The sequence below is a fragment of the Arachis hypogaea genome, chromosome 6 (assembly GCF_003086295.3).
Source record: "Arachis hypogaea cultivar Tifrunner chromosome 6, arahy.Tifrunner.gnm2.J5K5, whole genome shotgun sequence".
Classification (NCBI taxonomy): Eukaryota; Viridiplantae; Streptophyta; class Magnoliopsida; order Fabales; family Fabaceae; genus Arachis; species Arachis hypogaea.
In genome coordinates this window covers 4,113,018-4,129,584 of record NC_092041.1, presented here as the reverse complement: position 1 = coordinate 4,129,584, position 16,567 = coordinate 4,113,018, and the positions used below count along the sequence as shown (strand labels likewise).

General features: G+C 30.2%; 3 protein-coding genes and 1 long non-coding RNA gene across 5 annotated transcripts; 1 reads left to right on the top strand and 3 right to left on the bottom strand.

Annotated features, from left to right (window-relative positions):
* Positions 1 to 71: 71 nt before the first annotated feature.
* Positions 72 to 1,530, bottom strand: LOC112695454 (DNA damage-repair/toleration protein DRT102). The gene is made up of 2 exons (XM_072197903.1): positions 230 to 1,530; positions 72 to 137 (listed from the first exon to the last, which is right to left on the bottom strand). The coding sequence occupies exon 1, from the start codon at positions 1,199 to 1,201 to the stop codon at positions 281 to 283; it is 921 nt and encodes a 306-aa protein (XP_072054004.1). The 5' UTR covers positions 1,202 to 1,530; the 3' UTR covers positions 72 to 137; positions 230 to 280.
* A 4,301-nt stretch (positions 1,531 to 5,831) lies between these two features.
* LOC112695450 (uncharacterized) lies at positions 5,832 to 6,982 on the bottom strand. The gene has a single exon (XM_025747798.3). It carries the CDS (start codon positions 6,914 to 6,916, stop codon positions 5,969 to 5,971), a length of 948 nt encoding a protein of 315 aa, XP_025603583.1. The 5' UTR covers positions 6,917 to 6,982; the 3' UTR covers positions 5,832 to 5,968.
* A 713-nt stretch (positions 6,983 to 7,695) lies between these two features.
* Positions 7,696 to 9,624, bottom strand: LOC112695451 (uncharacterized). 2 transcript variants are annotated; one of them, XM_025747799.3, is made up of 6 exons: positions 9,222 to 9,624; positions 9,026 to 9,130; positions 8,446 to 8,501; positions 8,199 to 8,254; positions 8,084 to 8,113; positions 7,696 to 7,988 (listed from the first exon to the last, which is right to left on the bottom strand). In XM_025747799.3, exons 1-6 carry the CDS (start codon positions 9,398 to 9,400, stop codon positions 7,869 to 7,871), a joined length of 546 nt encoding a protein of 181 aa, XP_025603584.1. In that variant the 5' UTR covers positions 9,401 to 9,624; the 3' UTR covers positions 7,696 to 7,868. The 2 variants fall into 2 exon arrangements, with proteins under 2 accessions (XP_025603584.1, XP_025603585.1); XM_025747800.3 differs by having other exon boundaries at positions 7,696 to 7,985.
* Positions 9,625 to 9,827: 203 nt separating this feature from the next.
* Positions 9,828 to 11,263, top strand: LOC140173557 (uncharacterized). Its single transcript, XR_011862799.1, has 2 exons — positions 9,828 to 9,934; positions 10,983 to 11,263. It is a non-coding gene; the product is annotated as an uncharacterized lncRNA (long non-coding RNA).
* Positions 11,264 to 16,567: the final 5,304 nt, after the last annotated feature.

The following is a 16,567-nucleotide window of genomic DNA, read 5'->3' as shown; positions in this document are numbered from 1 at the left end:
TATCAAGACGAGTAATTTATTGGCGATAACCCCAGAGCATGGGTAACAGAGAGTAAAGGAAAGGATACGAATTTGGGATCAAACACACACACACAATGAATTCATGAACCTTAATAAAGGATTCAACATCAACATCCCTGCAAAGATAAAATCCATACCACTTAAAGACAGATTATTCATACAAAAGTTCATCTAATCCATATATCCATATATAAACACTAATACATACATGATACATCATCTTCCACAGCAAAGAGCAACTTGAAGTGTGAATTTAATTTCACTTGGCTAACTCCTTCTCAATGGCGTTCTTAGCAGTCTCAAGATCCTCATCAAAGAACATATCCCAGTGGCCATCCCACTTGATGAAGAACTCGGTGTCCTCATAATACTTAACCCGATGAACATCACCGGCTGGAGTGAACAGGTAATCCCCAACCGTCAGATCGTATCTCTCCTCCTTCGTCAGATTCCAAACGCTCTTCTTCCCTTCAATCACCACCAGGTCATGCCCGAATGTGTGGTGGTGCGCCGGCTCCACGCTTCCCGCCTTGAACCTAACGAACGCTGACGTCGGACTCTCCCTCAGGATCTTCATCGACCCGCCCGGAATTATATCGATCGGATTCAGTTCCCGATTCTTCACCAGACAACAAACCGCGCACGTGTCCTGCACCGTTCCAGTTTTCCCGATTTCAGGCATTTCCTTGAGCGAGTTGTCCAGGAACGACTGGATCTCCTCCGGCCAAGGTTTGTTGTCGTTTGCCGGGCAAGGGGACTTGAACGGAGTTTTGAGCCACGTCTCGACGATCTCAATGGCGGATTCCGGTGTAGTGGACTTGCCAGAGACCGCAAGGACGTTGGAGTTGTTGATGGATCGGGCGTTGATCGCGTCGGCAGGGGTGAGACATGTTGCGGCGAACACACCAGGGAATTTGTTGGCGAAGATGGAGACGCCGGCGCCGGTGCCGCACGCTACGAGGCCGCGGACATCGACGGCCGAGGATGAGGAGGATTCGGAGACGAGGCGGCCGACCTCGGCTCCGGCGGAGTAGTAAGAGGAAGTTCCGAGATCTTCGACTTCAATGTTGCGGGAGCGGAGGTGGGAGACTAGAGCGTCTTTGAGAGGCGTGCCGAAGTCATCAGCGCCAGCGATGATTTTGACTGGGCGAGTGGTGGTGGCGGTGCCGTCTGCTGCCATTGGGTGGTGGAGACTGAACGAGAGTGAACTATGCTCAGTGATTCCTTCACTCGGTCACAGATTAAAACGAAGAGGGGACCGAACCTGGTCTTATTATCGTCCTAATTAATTGAAGATTATTTTGATATTTTCCTCCCTGGTTATTCTTTTGGATTTTTTGTAAGTAAATAAAATAAAAATTTAATTTCCAGCTGAGATAGGTATACAATACATATATCTGTTTATAGTTATCTCATTTATAATATAAAAGAGATATGTGATTAAACTATATTTACATTATGAACAACACAAATGTTATTTATATTTATATATTAAAATTAGTTACTAAAATAAATTATTATGCGTTTATATATATATATATATATATATATATATATATATATATGATGTTTAATTTATTTTTAATATATTTATATATTTTAATATGTATTTAATATTAGTAGTGGTTAATTTTAATAATTAATTTCAATACATAACTAATATATTTGTTTAAATAATATATATATATATAATATAGTGTAAAAATATAAATACTCTTTTATTTATATAAATTGATAGATATTATATTTATTTTATTTATTTAAAAAATCTCTTATTATTTTATAATTTAGTTAATATTTGTAGAATGTATTAAGATTATTATTATATTAATTATTATTATTATTAGTTAGTTGAGAATCTTTTAGGTGTTTTAAGATTAAAACTAGTTATGTGTTTTATTTTATTTAACATCTATCACACAAACATATAAATATAATGAAATGAGTCTATATATTATTTTAAAAATGTGTTATTTTTCAAATTTTAAAAATTTTATTTATTTGAGATGATTTCAAACTTATTTTATGTGATTATTTGCTTTAATTGTAACACATTTATCAATTAATTGTACAAAAAAATGTAATTTTATTTGCTTATTTATTTTGTATGTGAAATAGCACGTTTTGCTTATGTATGCGTGAATATTCTGGAATTGTGTCCCTCACCACTCAGCTGGCTGTGGATAGGTTTTCACTTCAAGACAAAATAACATACAGTTACCGTTTTAAATAAGGGTAAGAAAAAATACGAGCGAGATTATACTATGAATATTTAGAAGTTCGTTGCTAGAAATATTTATAGATAATAAAAATTAGAATAGTGAGTTTTTAACTGAAAAAAGTGGGTGTGTATAAGTATTAGTTAATGCTGTAAATTAATATGGTTTGCAAATCTAAACTGCTACACAGCACAACAAAAATCAACCTCAGCCTCAACTTCAACTTCAACCTCAACCATTCTCCATTTTCTTTGGATCGCCAACTACTATAAAAACAACCTTCAGGTATCTCCTCTGTGTCACTCACTGAGTGTTACTAAGCTTAATTTAGTGATTTACAATCACCAACTACACTAGACTACTGTATAGGACCAATATAATTATCAAGTGTTTAGTTGCCAATATACACGGAAATATTTGGTAACAAAAAAAAATTTTTAAAAAACCAACTATAGTATAAGTCAATTCAATTAACTTTTTTTTTAATTTTGAAATTTTAGAAAATAGGGATAGTGGAGAGTTGTTTTATTTTATTTTATTTTATGTAATTAGCATATTTTTCAATTAGTTACCTTTAATTGGCTATACTTTAAATTAGTTCCTTAACGAAAAAAATCGAAACTTATCTTATTTAATATTCATTAATTATTATTAAAATTAATAAATATTAAATAAGATAAATTTTAGATTGATTTTTTTTTTCTCTCGAACATTACCAATTAAAAATTCCCACGGTTGTTTATGCGTTGAAATTCACACAAGATTATTCAATGCAACAGCTTTGTTTTAAAAACAATTTTATGTCAACAGCAGCAAAAGGTTACTTTGATATTACAAAAAATGATAGGGGAATTGGAAACAGCTCACATTGATGCTACAGAGAAATAATTAAGAAAGGATCACCTTTCTATCTGTACTCTGCATAATAAAAAGGGGTTTTGTTATTCTATAAATGGCACTCCAACGTGAGAAATAGATTTTCTCCAATTTTTTTAACTTGAGAAAATGAGTGTAATTTTTTATTATTAACTTCATAAATGAGATCAAAATTAAATATAAGAGAAAAAACAATAAAAAATAAAAGATTACAATTAATATCATTCAATTTTTTTTTTTTTTTTACGGGAGAGAATTCATTCCCCTTCAAGGTGGAATAGTACTGGAGCGTGCACACCTGATAACACTGTTGCTTTGTATTAAAGTTAGTAAACTAGGCCCCAAAAAAGAAGTTTATCTTAGCCTGTAAACGGTCTTCTGGGCTATGACTATGTGCTGGAACCATTTATATTAGTCATTATTTATGAAAAGACTTTTGATTTCTTAATGAGGTGTCTCACAAGTCAGAAGTAGTCATCCCCTTATAAGGGGAATCATACAATAACACCTTTATTAATAACTATATAAGGATATAAGCAATGACACCTTTCCCCGCCCTTGACGGGATGAACATTCATTCATTCAACGAGAATCATAAAAGATATTTGAATTACTAACTAATCAAGAGTCTGTCATACTCATTCACCTAAATGCCTTAATTTACAATCATAGAACTAACATAATTCAAGATTTTCTACCAGGATTTTATGGTTCTTGGAAAAATGTGGCAAATGATGCAGCAAACTAAGCGTGTGATAAGTGAAAATTATAGGAACGATTATTTCTTGTGATTGTGCATCTTTCATGTCTTTTAGTGTAACAAGGCACGGAATCTAGAGTGTGCATGCCCGGTCCGATCCGGCTTCGAATATTTTAGAGATTAATTTGGTGTGATTTCATTAGAGTTGGGTAAGGGTCTTAAAAATAGATCCAGTTATTATTTCGGATCGGATCTAGACCATGATTCAAGTCACCCGAAATCGATCCAGTGGTCCGGTTATCATACACAATTAATATTTTGTGTATTAGTGATAAATGATGGCTATTCTTATGTGAAATTTAAGTATTGTAAACCTTAATATTTTGTATTATTAGTTATTATAAGACTATAAGTTAATGTTTTATATTTAAAATGCATAAGATTTTAGACTAACTAATGCATAATATTGTGTTATTTGTATTGATTTAAATATTTGGTGTTAATAGATAATATTAGTATTAATTATAGTTATGCTTTAATTTTAGAGAATAGTTGGTTCTTGTTATATTTTTCTAAGTGAATTTTATTATGTCAAATAATGGTTGGAGTCTTGGAAATTTGGATATTTTCACATGCTAGCTTGTAAGAAGGTATCAAGATAATGTAATATTAACGACCCAATTTTTACCCGGTATAATCATAACGCAAAAGTGTGTAAGTTTCATCGAGCCTAGGGTTTAGGTTCGAGTCTACTAAATAAGTCCGATATATATTTTGAGCCGAATCTAAGTCACATCAAACTCAATTTCACCCGACTCATGCACACCCCTACCGAAATCTACATTTTCTTAACACTGATCATCATTCTTCTCGTTTGGAAGGAATTTTCGGATCATATGCTGTCATCAATAATGCTATTCGCTGGAGGTATTGCCCCATTATATATTATTGGTACATGAAATGTCACACCATACATGACCAAAATTGTTTGTGTTCTATGATATCCATATATTTCATTTCATGTTTTAATTAATTAAAATATAAAAGGTAATCCATTATTCAATGATTTAATAATTGAAATCACAAAGTCCATTCACACCATGTGTTTGCAGCATTGCTGATCTATCTCAACGTGGCTTAGATCTGATTAATGAATAATGATTGCCAGAGAGACTGATGACAAATTTGTTATTAATGTTAACTACTTATAATAAAAAATACTTCTTGAAACAATAAAGTGATCTTACATTAATCTTGATTAACTTGCCTAGCTACTCTATTACTCTCAAACATAATTGATTATTTAATCTCACAACTAACTGTCACTCAAGTGTGAACTTGAAACATGTCTACAAACACATAATTCTTAAATAATGACACACATGCAATAAGCCAATAATTAATAAAACTATGACTAATAAAAAAATATCTTTTCACTGAAGAAATAAATTAAAACAAGGCAAAACATAAATTATTCTCCTTATATTATACGGAGGTAAAATATAAGTTTTATTCAAATATTGTCTTTGTGGTCTAAATGATTCACTTGTAAAATAGAAAACACAAAGTACTGACAGCTATTAGAAAATACAACCCTTGTATCCAACGCATTAACCTTAATATTTGAACATGAAAGGCATCTATTTCTTAGTATGGAAGATAAACAATTCAATATAATATAATTTTGTACAGGTAGAAGAGATGCGTAGTGTATATTGTAATACACACAACAAAAAAAATATTAACAGCCCAACTAAGAAGAATCCAAAGTTGAAGCACCTAAACTAAAAATTAAAGAATATATCAAAATATCAAACAGTAAAATAATGCTCACAAGAGACCAGCATCACCATGAAGTTGGTCGAACTGTAAGTAAAAACAATTATGTTGAAGGAGACAGTGACGTTTCTAATTAGTCCATTTCGTAAGTAGCTTTCTTTCGAATCTGTGACTTCTTAGGTGAATACAGAAAAAAGACTATGTGATTTGAGTTATAATTCGTTTGATATTTAAAGATTAATTTTAAAAATGATAATAATATAATTGAAATCTCAAAAATTAAATTGATGGATGATATGGGTTTCAGAACTATTTTGATAATTTAGTTCGAGTTAGTAATGCTTAATTATAGAACCACTAAAAAATAATGAAATTAGTTTTTGGGCCAAGCGTAAAGCAACAAGGAGAAAGCGCCGCCATTACTGGCAGAAGACCTTGCCGACGAAGAAGAGGAGATTCTCCCACCGTCACTGGTCTCCTCCGCCCACTGCAAGACACCGGATCCCGGCAACAATCCTTTCTTCATCAACTTCTTCTCCGCACCCACCATTTCCGGCCACACGGTGCCATCGCCACCGACCTGGAACACAAAAACGCCGTGCCTGCCACCGTTGGTGCTGTTATCGGCGTTGGCCACCCAACTCAGGACGTCCCAGTAGAACTCAACTTCTACGCCGTCTACGAAGAATTTGTCATTCCCTCTGAACTTCCATGCAAGCCTCTTGACCACCAAGCGAAGTTGACTGTCAACTTTGACTCTGAGCGAGCCTCCACTGCATTCAATCTCAATGTCATGCTTGCAACCCATGAACACCGCCCTTGACACGTAACTCTTGCTCCCAAACACGTGCTCTCTCCTCGAAAGCAAGATCGGATCAACGCTTTTCTCTTGTGTGTTTTGGAGAATGTTATAATTAATGTCACCCATGAAGAATTTGATTCTCCCATTGCATGAGATCGCCAAGTAGAAGCACGACTCTGGCTCTGCTGATTTCTGAGTGAATTTCGTCCGGGAGAAGTTCCATTGGAGCTTGATCTTGTGGCGGCGCTGGTTTTGATGGTAGTAGATGGATTTGGAGCCGTGCGGTGATCGGAATAAGGAGAAGGTTGAAGGGTTTAGGGAGATGGTGGTGGTGAATATATCTGCAGCGTAGATTGTTAAAGAGTGAGAGAAAGGGGTTTTGGACCAACTGAGAGTGAGGTATGTTGATGAAGATGATGAGTTGAAGAGTTGAGTTTGGTATATGCATGTTACTACATTTTGTGGCGGCGTTTGATTCGAAGTGGTGGTGGATTGGCTGAAACAAGCAGGGATCATCATCTTTTTTCTCTTCTTTAATTTCTTGAGTTTGTAATAGTTGTAACCATAGATGGAGGAAGAGGAAGAAAGGGAATATATATGGAGTTATATATATATATATATATATATATATATATATATATATATATATATAGAAAAAGATGTTAGTTGGCTTAGCTTGTTGAATTGAATTATTCTGTGATGATTGAATGAGTATGATGGAAAATTTCCAACTTGGATGTTTGTGGGATTGGTAAGACATACACACAGAGAGGGAAACGGGGTTGTTATGATTTGGATTTGGATTGATGAAATGTTTCAATTTTATATATATGTGTGTGTGATTGGGCAGACTTAACTACTCATTGGTTCATGTTCATGTTTATGATCCCTTGATTTACGCCTTTGAATGATGGCTTCTTCTTAGCTTTATCTTTTGTATTTGTGTTATGCTTGTGAGCTGTGTTGCACTGGCACTTTTCCAAGTCATCACACACCACTGCTCACTTTGGCCATTTTTCTTTAAAGAATGGTGCTTTTTCAAATTATTTTGCTCTCTCAATCATCATATATTCATCTCAAAACCGAGTGGAACATGGGCCCTCCTCAAGAAAAAGGACTGCCCCAATTAATATTTACTACTTTCTCTCTTTCACGGCCAAAGAAAATTATGTATGTTCCTGTCACACAATATTATATTGTTAACTTGTTAAACAATGCTACAATAAGAGACTAATGTTGATGTATACAACAATAGTTATAAAGTTGAATACTTCAAAATTGGATGCTACAATAGCGACTAACGAAAAGTTAATGTTTTTCTTCATTCAAGTTAGCTGAACACATGACAAGATTCTACCCCTTAAGATGAAAAATAGATTGGACATAAAAATGTATACCCTTTACTGAATATATACACATTTAATGGCACAAATCCATCATATCATGATTCTTCTTATATGGACGTGATAAGCTACATAGTTGTGCAGAGGAGAACCACAAGAAATAGGAGTGCAACTAGTCCCAAGAACAATAAGAAAGTAGAGCAAGCTTTCCTTAGTGAAATCATTGACATAAAACTTAGTTCATTCTGCTGTTAGGCCACAAAAAACAGATTATAATGTTAATAGATCATGACATATTCAATACATAACTAACTACGAAAATACCAAAGACTAGAGTACTCACCTCTACCTGACTTCTGTTTTCATCATCAAACTGCCACAAAATACTCAAAGCAATAATTAGTAGCCCTTAATTCATGGTGGTATATAGTTTAGTTTATTAGTTGCAAAAAACTTACAAGAAGAGGTTTCATCAACTCTTTCTGATCTTGGGAGTATACGGTTTTCATGAAATCTACACATAGTATTATTAAATTTCAAAGATAATTAAAAGCCTATAGCTGATTAGGGGGTGAATATTCAAATTATAAGGTGCCTATAGCAGATTAACAATAATTGACTGATTATAATTTTGATTACTTGAACTGATTATGACTTCCTTGACTGAAGCAGAATAGTTTGGATTAGCAGATAATAGAACTGTACCTTGGTTATAACGGTCAGTGTTATCATTGCTACCAATATCAGGAACATTGCTTGGCCTAAAGAGAAGCACAAGTAGTGCAATTACTGAAAGGTGAACCTATCTGTCAAAATCAGTAGTAGACTGGATAATGATAACATAATCATTCATGTTTAACTAGTGTTATGTTATCTATTTATTAATTAGTATAGTCATAAGATGGTTTATGAAGCTGTAAGACAAGGGAATTTTTTTAAGCCTCTTCCTATCATCAAATATCATTCCCTTTTCCGTTTTAATTATCATGTTCCTATCATTTTCTGATTGCTATGCTGGATAGATATTGTAAAGGGGAAATTTTGCATTCTCAAAGTATCACTTTTTAGTAAAAGGACCTTATCAATTATGTCAACCAGCTAAGTCAGAATTATAGCATCAAGTTCAAGAAAACAGTTTGCAAAAACTTTCTAAGTAGGCCCATCTCATCATATTCACCGTCCAAACAAGCTAAGATTTATTTTAACATTTATCTATTTGTAATGAAAGAGTCTAAAATATTATATAAGATCTTTGTTTCAATATGAACAAGCGAGACAAGGCTACCTGTTTGGGCATGTTAATGATGCAGAAACAGAACGAGCGAGTGTTCTGGTTCTTAGCTGAATGTCTGAAAGCATCTTCCAACGGAAATCCAGGTCTTCATTAGTTCTGCAAATTGGGTGAAACATATATGATTAATACTCATTCATTACCAAGTGATATGTGTAATGTGTTGGTTGGTGCTAATAAATAGTGTTACAAGATGGGTCTAGTGGGAGGATTAAGGAGCAGAGATTCAAGACGATCGAGCTTCACTCCAATGTTCACTAGTATGGATTCAGCAGCACTGGAATTGAAATTGAGATTGAGTTTGGTCTCTAAGTCTTCCAAAGAGTTTATGGCCTCTTGGGCTTCTGTAAGCCACGCATCCTTTATCATCGGATTCACAGATATTTTTGTTTGACATAAAAAAATAATCTCTTGCTCCTTATTTATTTGTTTGTTTATTATTCATATTGTGGTATGTATCTCAGTACAACACTAATACTAGGTAAGAAACACAAACATGCCTCTCACCGTCAGCATCAGCTGGTTATGGTTATGTTCTTGTACCTTCCGTAAAACCAATTTTCTTATGTCTTGGTATTAAGTATTAACAATCGTGTTATATGATATCTTATCTCAACAACTTAACATGCATTTCAACTTAAACCAGTTTCATGTGCTTGATCTAATTTATAAATCATGTCCCTCTGAAAGACAAATTAAAGCTTAATAAATTTGTTATAAATTTTTTACTTTTTCAATTCTCTAGTAAAGTCTCTAGTCTTAGATTTTCTTATATTTTGTTTTCTGTGCTTTTCAGAGCTTGATTATAATACAAATGAGGGTGTATGTTAAAACATCACCTTTGATGGACAATGAAAAGGGCATCAAAGCACTATATATCTCAATCACTGGCCAGCAAACAGAGTATGCATTTTTAATATCTAAATCGTATTGTTTAATAAATTTTGTTATGTTTTTTTTCTTACGGTGTTATTCAATATATTGTATTGAGTTATTTAATCTTTGTTTATTAGCTACGATTGCGGATTATATGTCATAAAATGGTTGTAGGTCATTGATACTGAAAAAATCAAAAAAGAAAAATATACATAAAAAAATTAGAAAAAAATATGTATATTTAAACATGGTTTATTTTCTAATTCTAAATTAAAACAGATTAATAATTTTTTTTCAATTGTAGGATAAATTTAAAGTTAATAATTTTAAATAGAAATATGATTCACGGGTTCTTTTTGACGAAACAAATGAATTGAAATATAAAGCCATTGAAAAATTTAAAGTCATAAGACTCTCCAAACTATCTGTTGCAATTACAAGCCTTTTCTGTAAATTTTCATAAGGAGATATAGAAAGTAAATAGATTAAATACTATACTTATCTTTTTGAATTTTATGGAAGTGTTTCTTTGTAAATATATTGAAAAATAACAATTCCATGGATATTAGGTCTATTTGTAAATTATTTAATATGGTGTAACACCGAAATTAATTAATATTAACACATAAAACTCTTTATCATAATATCATTACAGAAAGTAAAGCATATGTCACTACATTAATAGAATAACACCAAAATTCTACAACTACAACACCAAATTTAATTCTAGTGAACACTAAAAAATGCTGATATTAAAACCCAAATAAAAAAATAAAATTCATTATTCAACAAACACAATAATACCGAATGTCATTCAAATTAAAACCGAAAGTTTTATCTTATTGTATTAAATTTCTGAATTGATAATTCATAATTTATCCGTGATAAAGGTTTGAATTTGGCTACGTCATTGATCCATCATCTAAAAGGTTCAAGTGCAAAAGTTAAAGCATATATTAGCACAAATATTTACATGCAAAACCTCAATTTTACCTAATCAAACACATCAATTTTACCTCATTAACAGCTTTCTTTTTCTTTTCTTTTTTTGATACATTTGCAATTTGTTTTTCAGTATGTGATCTCAATCTATTTTTGGGACGTCCTTTTGTTCACACGTGGTGGACTTTGAAGGTTGTTAATTTCATCCAAAGAAGCATCTTCATGTGATAACAAGCATTTTCTTTTACTTTTGGTTTTATGTTCTTGCGTCTCAGTCATCACATTATCATAAGTGTGTTGCAGAATCGTAGTCAACTCCTTCGATTCTAATACAAATTCACATATATTGTGTGACCGAAACACCAAATCTCTTACTTCTTGGATCCAATAAAGGTTCATCATGGTTACTCTTGATATGTGTGTGCGTCCTCTTTACATTCGTACTCTAACGTTTCAATATATATATATCTCGGTGCCACTTTATCTAGTCGCTCAAAACTTAACGCACTCAAACAATGACGGCACAAAATGCCTCTTGACTCGAATAATAAGCATTGGCATTTTACTTCATATGTCGTGAAACCTAGAGCAAATTCCGTCGATCTTATAATACAATTCATCTTTTCTTTAAATTGTGTTTGAATTTTTTTGAACTTCGCATGAGTATACACGTGTTGAAATTGAGCTTCTATTGATGACTTTGTTGCATAAGGTATGATAGTATGAAAATTTTCAGCATCGGATTATCTCTTTTTGCTCTTTGCTTCCTAGACAATTATCATATTATTTCACAAACTGAATCAATGAGATTTTGCATGTAATAAACTTGTTAAAAAAAAAGCATGCATGCTCTCACTCTTTTGTGTGCTTCTCATCCCAACCCAAAAGTGATGATCTAGATATGTTGGTATCAATAAATGCCAATCTTTAAAAAGCTCTAAAAAAATATCAAAACAGTAAGTCAGACAGCACAACACCCAAAATGTATATAATTTCGCATTGCTATTACAATGCAACAACACCAAAATATCTAATAAAGTTACTGTTATTTGACAGCCACTTATTGTCTACAACACCATACTTTGTAATAAAATCATTCCAATTTCAAATGCATCTTTTGTAATAAAGTTTCAAACAACATGACTCGTCTCTTGTTGAATTTCTTCATTTCTCTTGTAGCTATTTAATTTCTGTGGAATCTTCTTCATAATATGCCAAATACACCACCTATGAATTGTAGTTGACATGCAAATCTCAATAGCTTTTTGCATTGATGTACATTGATCGGTATTCGGTAAGAATACCTTTTGAAGCCTTTCTTCCTATGCAACGAAGTCAACATTCAAATAACCATTTAAATAATTGAATATTCTCATTTTTTATCAAAGCACATCCAAAATGTGTAGAATGACCATAGTGATTCACACCAACAATAGAACCAAAAACTAAATTATACCTGAACTTAAGCACCTCTGAAAACACAACAACTATTTATAATTGACATCGACAATGTTTCAGACCAACACAGCAAAGTCTCTGTTTGTATTATAAGTGGTATCAAACGAAACAACATCACTAAAATACTAAAAAGCAGCCCAGCTTTGTGCATCAGCCTAACAAACATTTTTAATTAATTCACCAACCTCAAGTTCAAGCCCATAAAAGAAGTTTTTCTTATTTTATTTCATTCTGAATAAGTATGTCCCAAAGTTTTTGGCATCATTTTATTCAAAAATATTACGAACTTCTTTTGTAATGTAAATTTCTAACATCTTTTTCAATAAACTTTAGTTCACGATAACCTCTTACTACTGTAACAAATGATTGATATGTCTTATTTGGCCTAATATCAGTTTTATTGTTATTCTCAATTGTGCGACGGTCAAACATACTTAGCTGCCTATGTTGTTTAAACATCTCTGTTTGATTTGGACAACATGCATGTAAATGATCCAAAACAACTTTGGAAATAACTCAAACACCAATCTCCTTTAATAGATGTATATAAATTCTTGCACGACAATTTAATCCTGTTGATGGGTTTATCTTCTCAGTAGAAGATATGTTGGATTTCCATTTCCCTTCTCTATTACATGTAATTGGTTGATTTTTTATTTTATTTTCCTTTCTATTTGTATTTTTTTGATAGCAAAACCTGTAACTTTAGTATAATCTTTGTAAAATTTTTCAACTGCTTCAAATGTGTTAAAAATGATCCTAACTTTTGGCACAAACTACTCATTAACATCAAACAAAAACTGCAATAACACATAAAACTGGTTAATACAACACCATTATTATCTCAAAACAATAGTAAGATCATTCATATTTGACATCAAAGAATTTTATCAACTAATACTTAAATAGAAATCACATAAAACTAAACACACAACCACTAATGCCATTTAGCACTTAAATTTAATGAACAAAACACCAAATCATTAACACTGATCTTTACAAACCAATCCAAAAAAAAAAATGAACTTATCAGGACAATGTCATTCTTTACTCTGAAAAATTTTGAAACTCTCATTAAACGTAACATAAACATATTTTCACAATCAAATTCAAAACAATTCAAAATTCATAGATCAATCAAACTCAAATCCTTAATCATCAACATTGATTTTCACAAAGATAAACGTAACAAAAACTAACTATATTTATTCTCTCAATCAAACTTCGTCGACTACGTTCGATTGAAAAAAATCATCCAACTCACCCTAGTTTAACGTAATCAAATTTGCATAATCCAACTCGCCTTAGTTCAATGGACTCGAACTTGCATCGTACCAGAGGCGAAACTTTAGTTTGACAATGGGGTCATGGCCTCTCAAATTTTTTATAAAAAAAATAGTAGTATTTCTCTAAAAAAAATATAGTTTAATTAGCTTACCTTAACTCCTTCACTTTGATACGAGGTATTTGAATTCAATCTTCATCTTTTGTATTTATTGAATAATTTTTAGTTTTACTTTTTTTAGTTTTTCACCATATCTTCCATTTCAATAAATTAAGGATTAATTCATCGCAGTACATAAATAACTTGATATTTGGATTTGGACCAAAGTGGATTTTGACATGTTAAAAAAATTTGTTGGCTTTTTCTAGAAAACACATCAAAATTTTTCATTCTATTTAAAAAAAATCAAATCTAGAAAGATTATATAACAAAAAAAAAAGGATAAAAATCATAGTTAAATCCTTGCCAAAAAAAAAATTCATTGCCTTTGTTCGTAAAGAAAAAACACCCAAAACAAGTTTTTAATGGTGTTAGTTATAAAAAAAATATTTTTTATTTATTTAATTTGATGTTATTTTATATTTTATTATTTATTTAATTTAATTTTTATATTATGTAAAAATATTAGAATATTTAATAAGTATTAATATTATATTTATTATTATATTTTCATACATTGATAGAAGAATTTATAAGTTATAACTCAAAAAGCTTTAATTTTTTAAGCTAAGTTTTGAGTTTAAGCAATTATATTAAGTTTTGAGTTTAAGCAATTATATTTTTTCGCATCATCTTTATAAAATTAGATAATTTTTTGTTTATTTAATTTAATATTATTTTATATATTTATTGAGTCCTTAATTGAATGTCTTTTGGCTAGAAAAAATATTCAATAAATATTATAAATTTTAGTAGTTATTATTCTAATTTTTTTATATATATTTTATAAGATATATATTCAAATTTTTGTACAAGCATAATTATAAAAAATCAAAGAATTATTGCATTTTTCAAGAAAAAGATTAACATTTAAAAAAAGGAAAAATATCACTTTTACAATATCAATATTTATAGATAATTCTTCTACTTCAATGAATCATGAAAAAATTGAGATACAATTTTTGAAGATTTAAAAAGTTACATTATTGATGAGTTTAACCTTAATATTGTGTAACTAATTCATTCTACAAAAATACTTATCCTTTTATCCAAAACATAAGAAATGACAGATAGAAGAAATTAATGAAAAATATGAAATCATTTTGTGAGTAACATGATATTCTAATTTTTAATTTAACTATTTCTTATGTAGCAAAGTAAGGATGTTCCCGTCACCAAAAAGATCATATTACAGTTGAGCATTATTTTAAAGTGAAGATATTTTTAGTCATAATTGATAAGTAATTACAAGAGTTGAATAGCAAATTCAATGATCAATCATTGGATCTACTAAGTCCGAGTTCTACTCTCATGCCTAAGGATGCTTACAAAAATTTTGACATTGCTAAAATTTCTACTCTTGTTAACAGTTACTATCTCGAATACTTTACTGAATAAGAAAATATTAATTTACCTTTTTAACTTCAATATTTTATTCTTGATATTCATCTACATCCAAAAATAAAGATTCTATCAACTATTCATAAATTATGTAAATGTTTAGCAAAAATAAAAAATAAAAAATGTATTATTTAATTAATAGATTGATTCGTCTGATATTAATTTTTTCAGTTTTTACAATTACTATAGAGAGATCATTTTTTGCAATAAAAATAATGAGAATAAGGTTAAAAAATAAGATGAAGGATGAATTTTTTTAGATAATTTAGTTATTTACATTAAAAAAATTGCTAGAAAATTTAATTCTGACTCAATTATTAAAAATTTTAAATCATTCAATATTCGAATAGTATTATTATAAACTATTTTATATTTTTTATCTGTAGAATTATTTATTATCTTATTAGAATAATTATATTTATAAATTTTATTTTAAATTTTTTGTTTCTCAATTTTTTTTCAAGTTCTCCATTATATCATACATTATTTGTTCTTAATTTTTTATTTCAGATCGACGAAAACGAAAAAAAAATAAAAAATGCAGAAAATGCAGAAAAAAATAACAAAAAATTTAAGAATGCAAAAAAAAAATCTGCAATAAAATTACAAAAAATATTAAAAATTAGTTAGTTAAAATTTTGGTATAGCACATGAATGAAAAATAAATTAGAATAATTTAATTGAACTTAATTACTTAAAATACTTCGTCGCAGAGTTTTTGAAATAAAAAATCTGATTATGATGATTATGAATGATAATTGGCATCGCACATTCCCCATTAAGTTATTTGTTCGCGGTTCTTCACGTCTCATTCCCATCCTACACCCTGGCAAGTGTGGCAACATTGTACACCATTAAATTTACGAAACGTGTAAATGTTTTTTTTTTCTTTAATTAATTTCATACACCATAAAATCAACAAAAAAAAAAGGAGAAGTACATTTCACTCATTCAATTGTAGAATAATGATTGTATGGGCATAACTTTAATAGTCTATTTAAAAATTTTCAACCGTATTGAATTGAATTTTAATATTTAGAATAAATGAATAAATTATAAAATTAAATTAAAATTTTATAATAAATAATTTTATTTTTTATTAATATAATATAATATTATATTAAATAATAAATATATTTATATATTAAATTATATAAAATAATTAAAAATTATATTTTTTAACTATTTTTTTCAATTAAAATTTATTCATCTCTTAAAAAAATAAAAATTAGATTAATCTAAAAATATTAAATAATTTTTTATGATTAATTCCAACGACAAATCAACGACAAATCAACAATAAAAAACAAACATGAACTATCAAAAATTAACTTGTTAAGTGGTCTAATGACATAGCAAATAAGAAAAATTAGTTATTAAGGTAAATTATAACAACTAATTTATATTAAAATTTA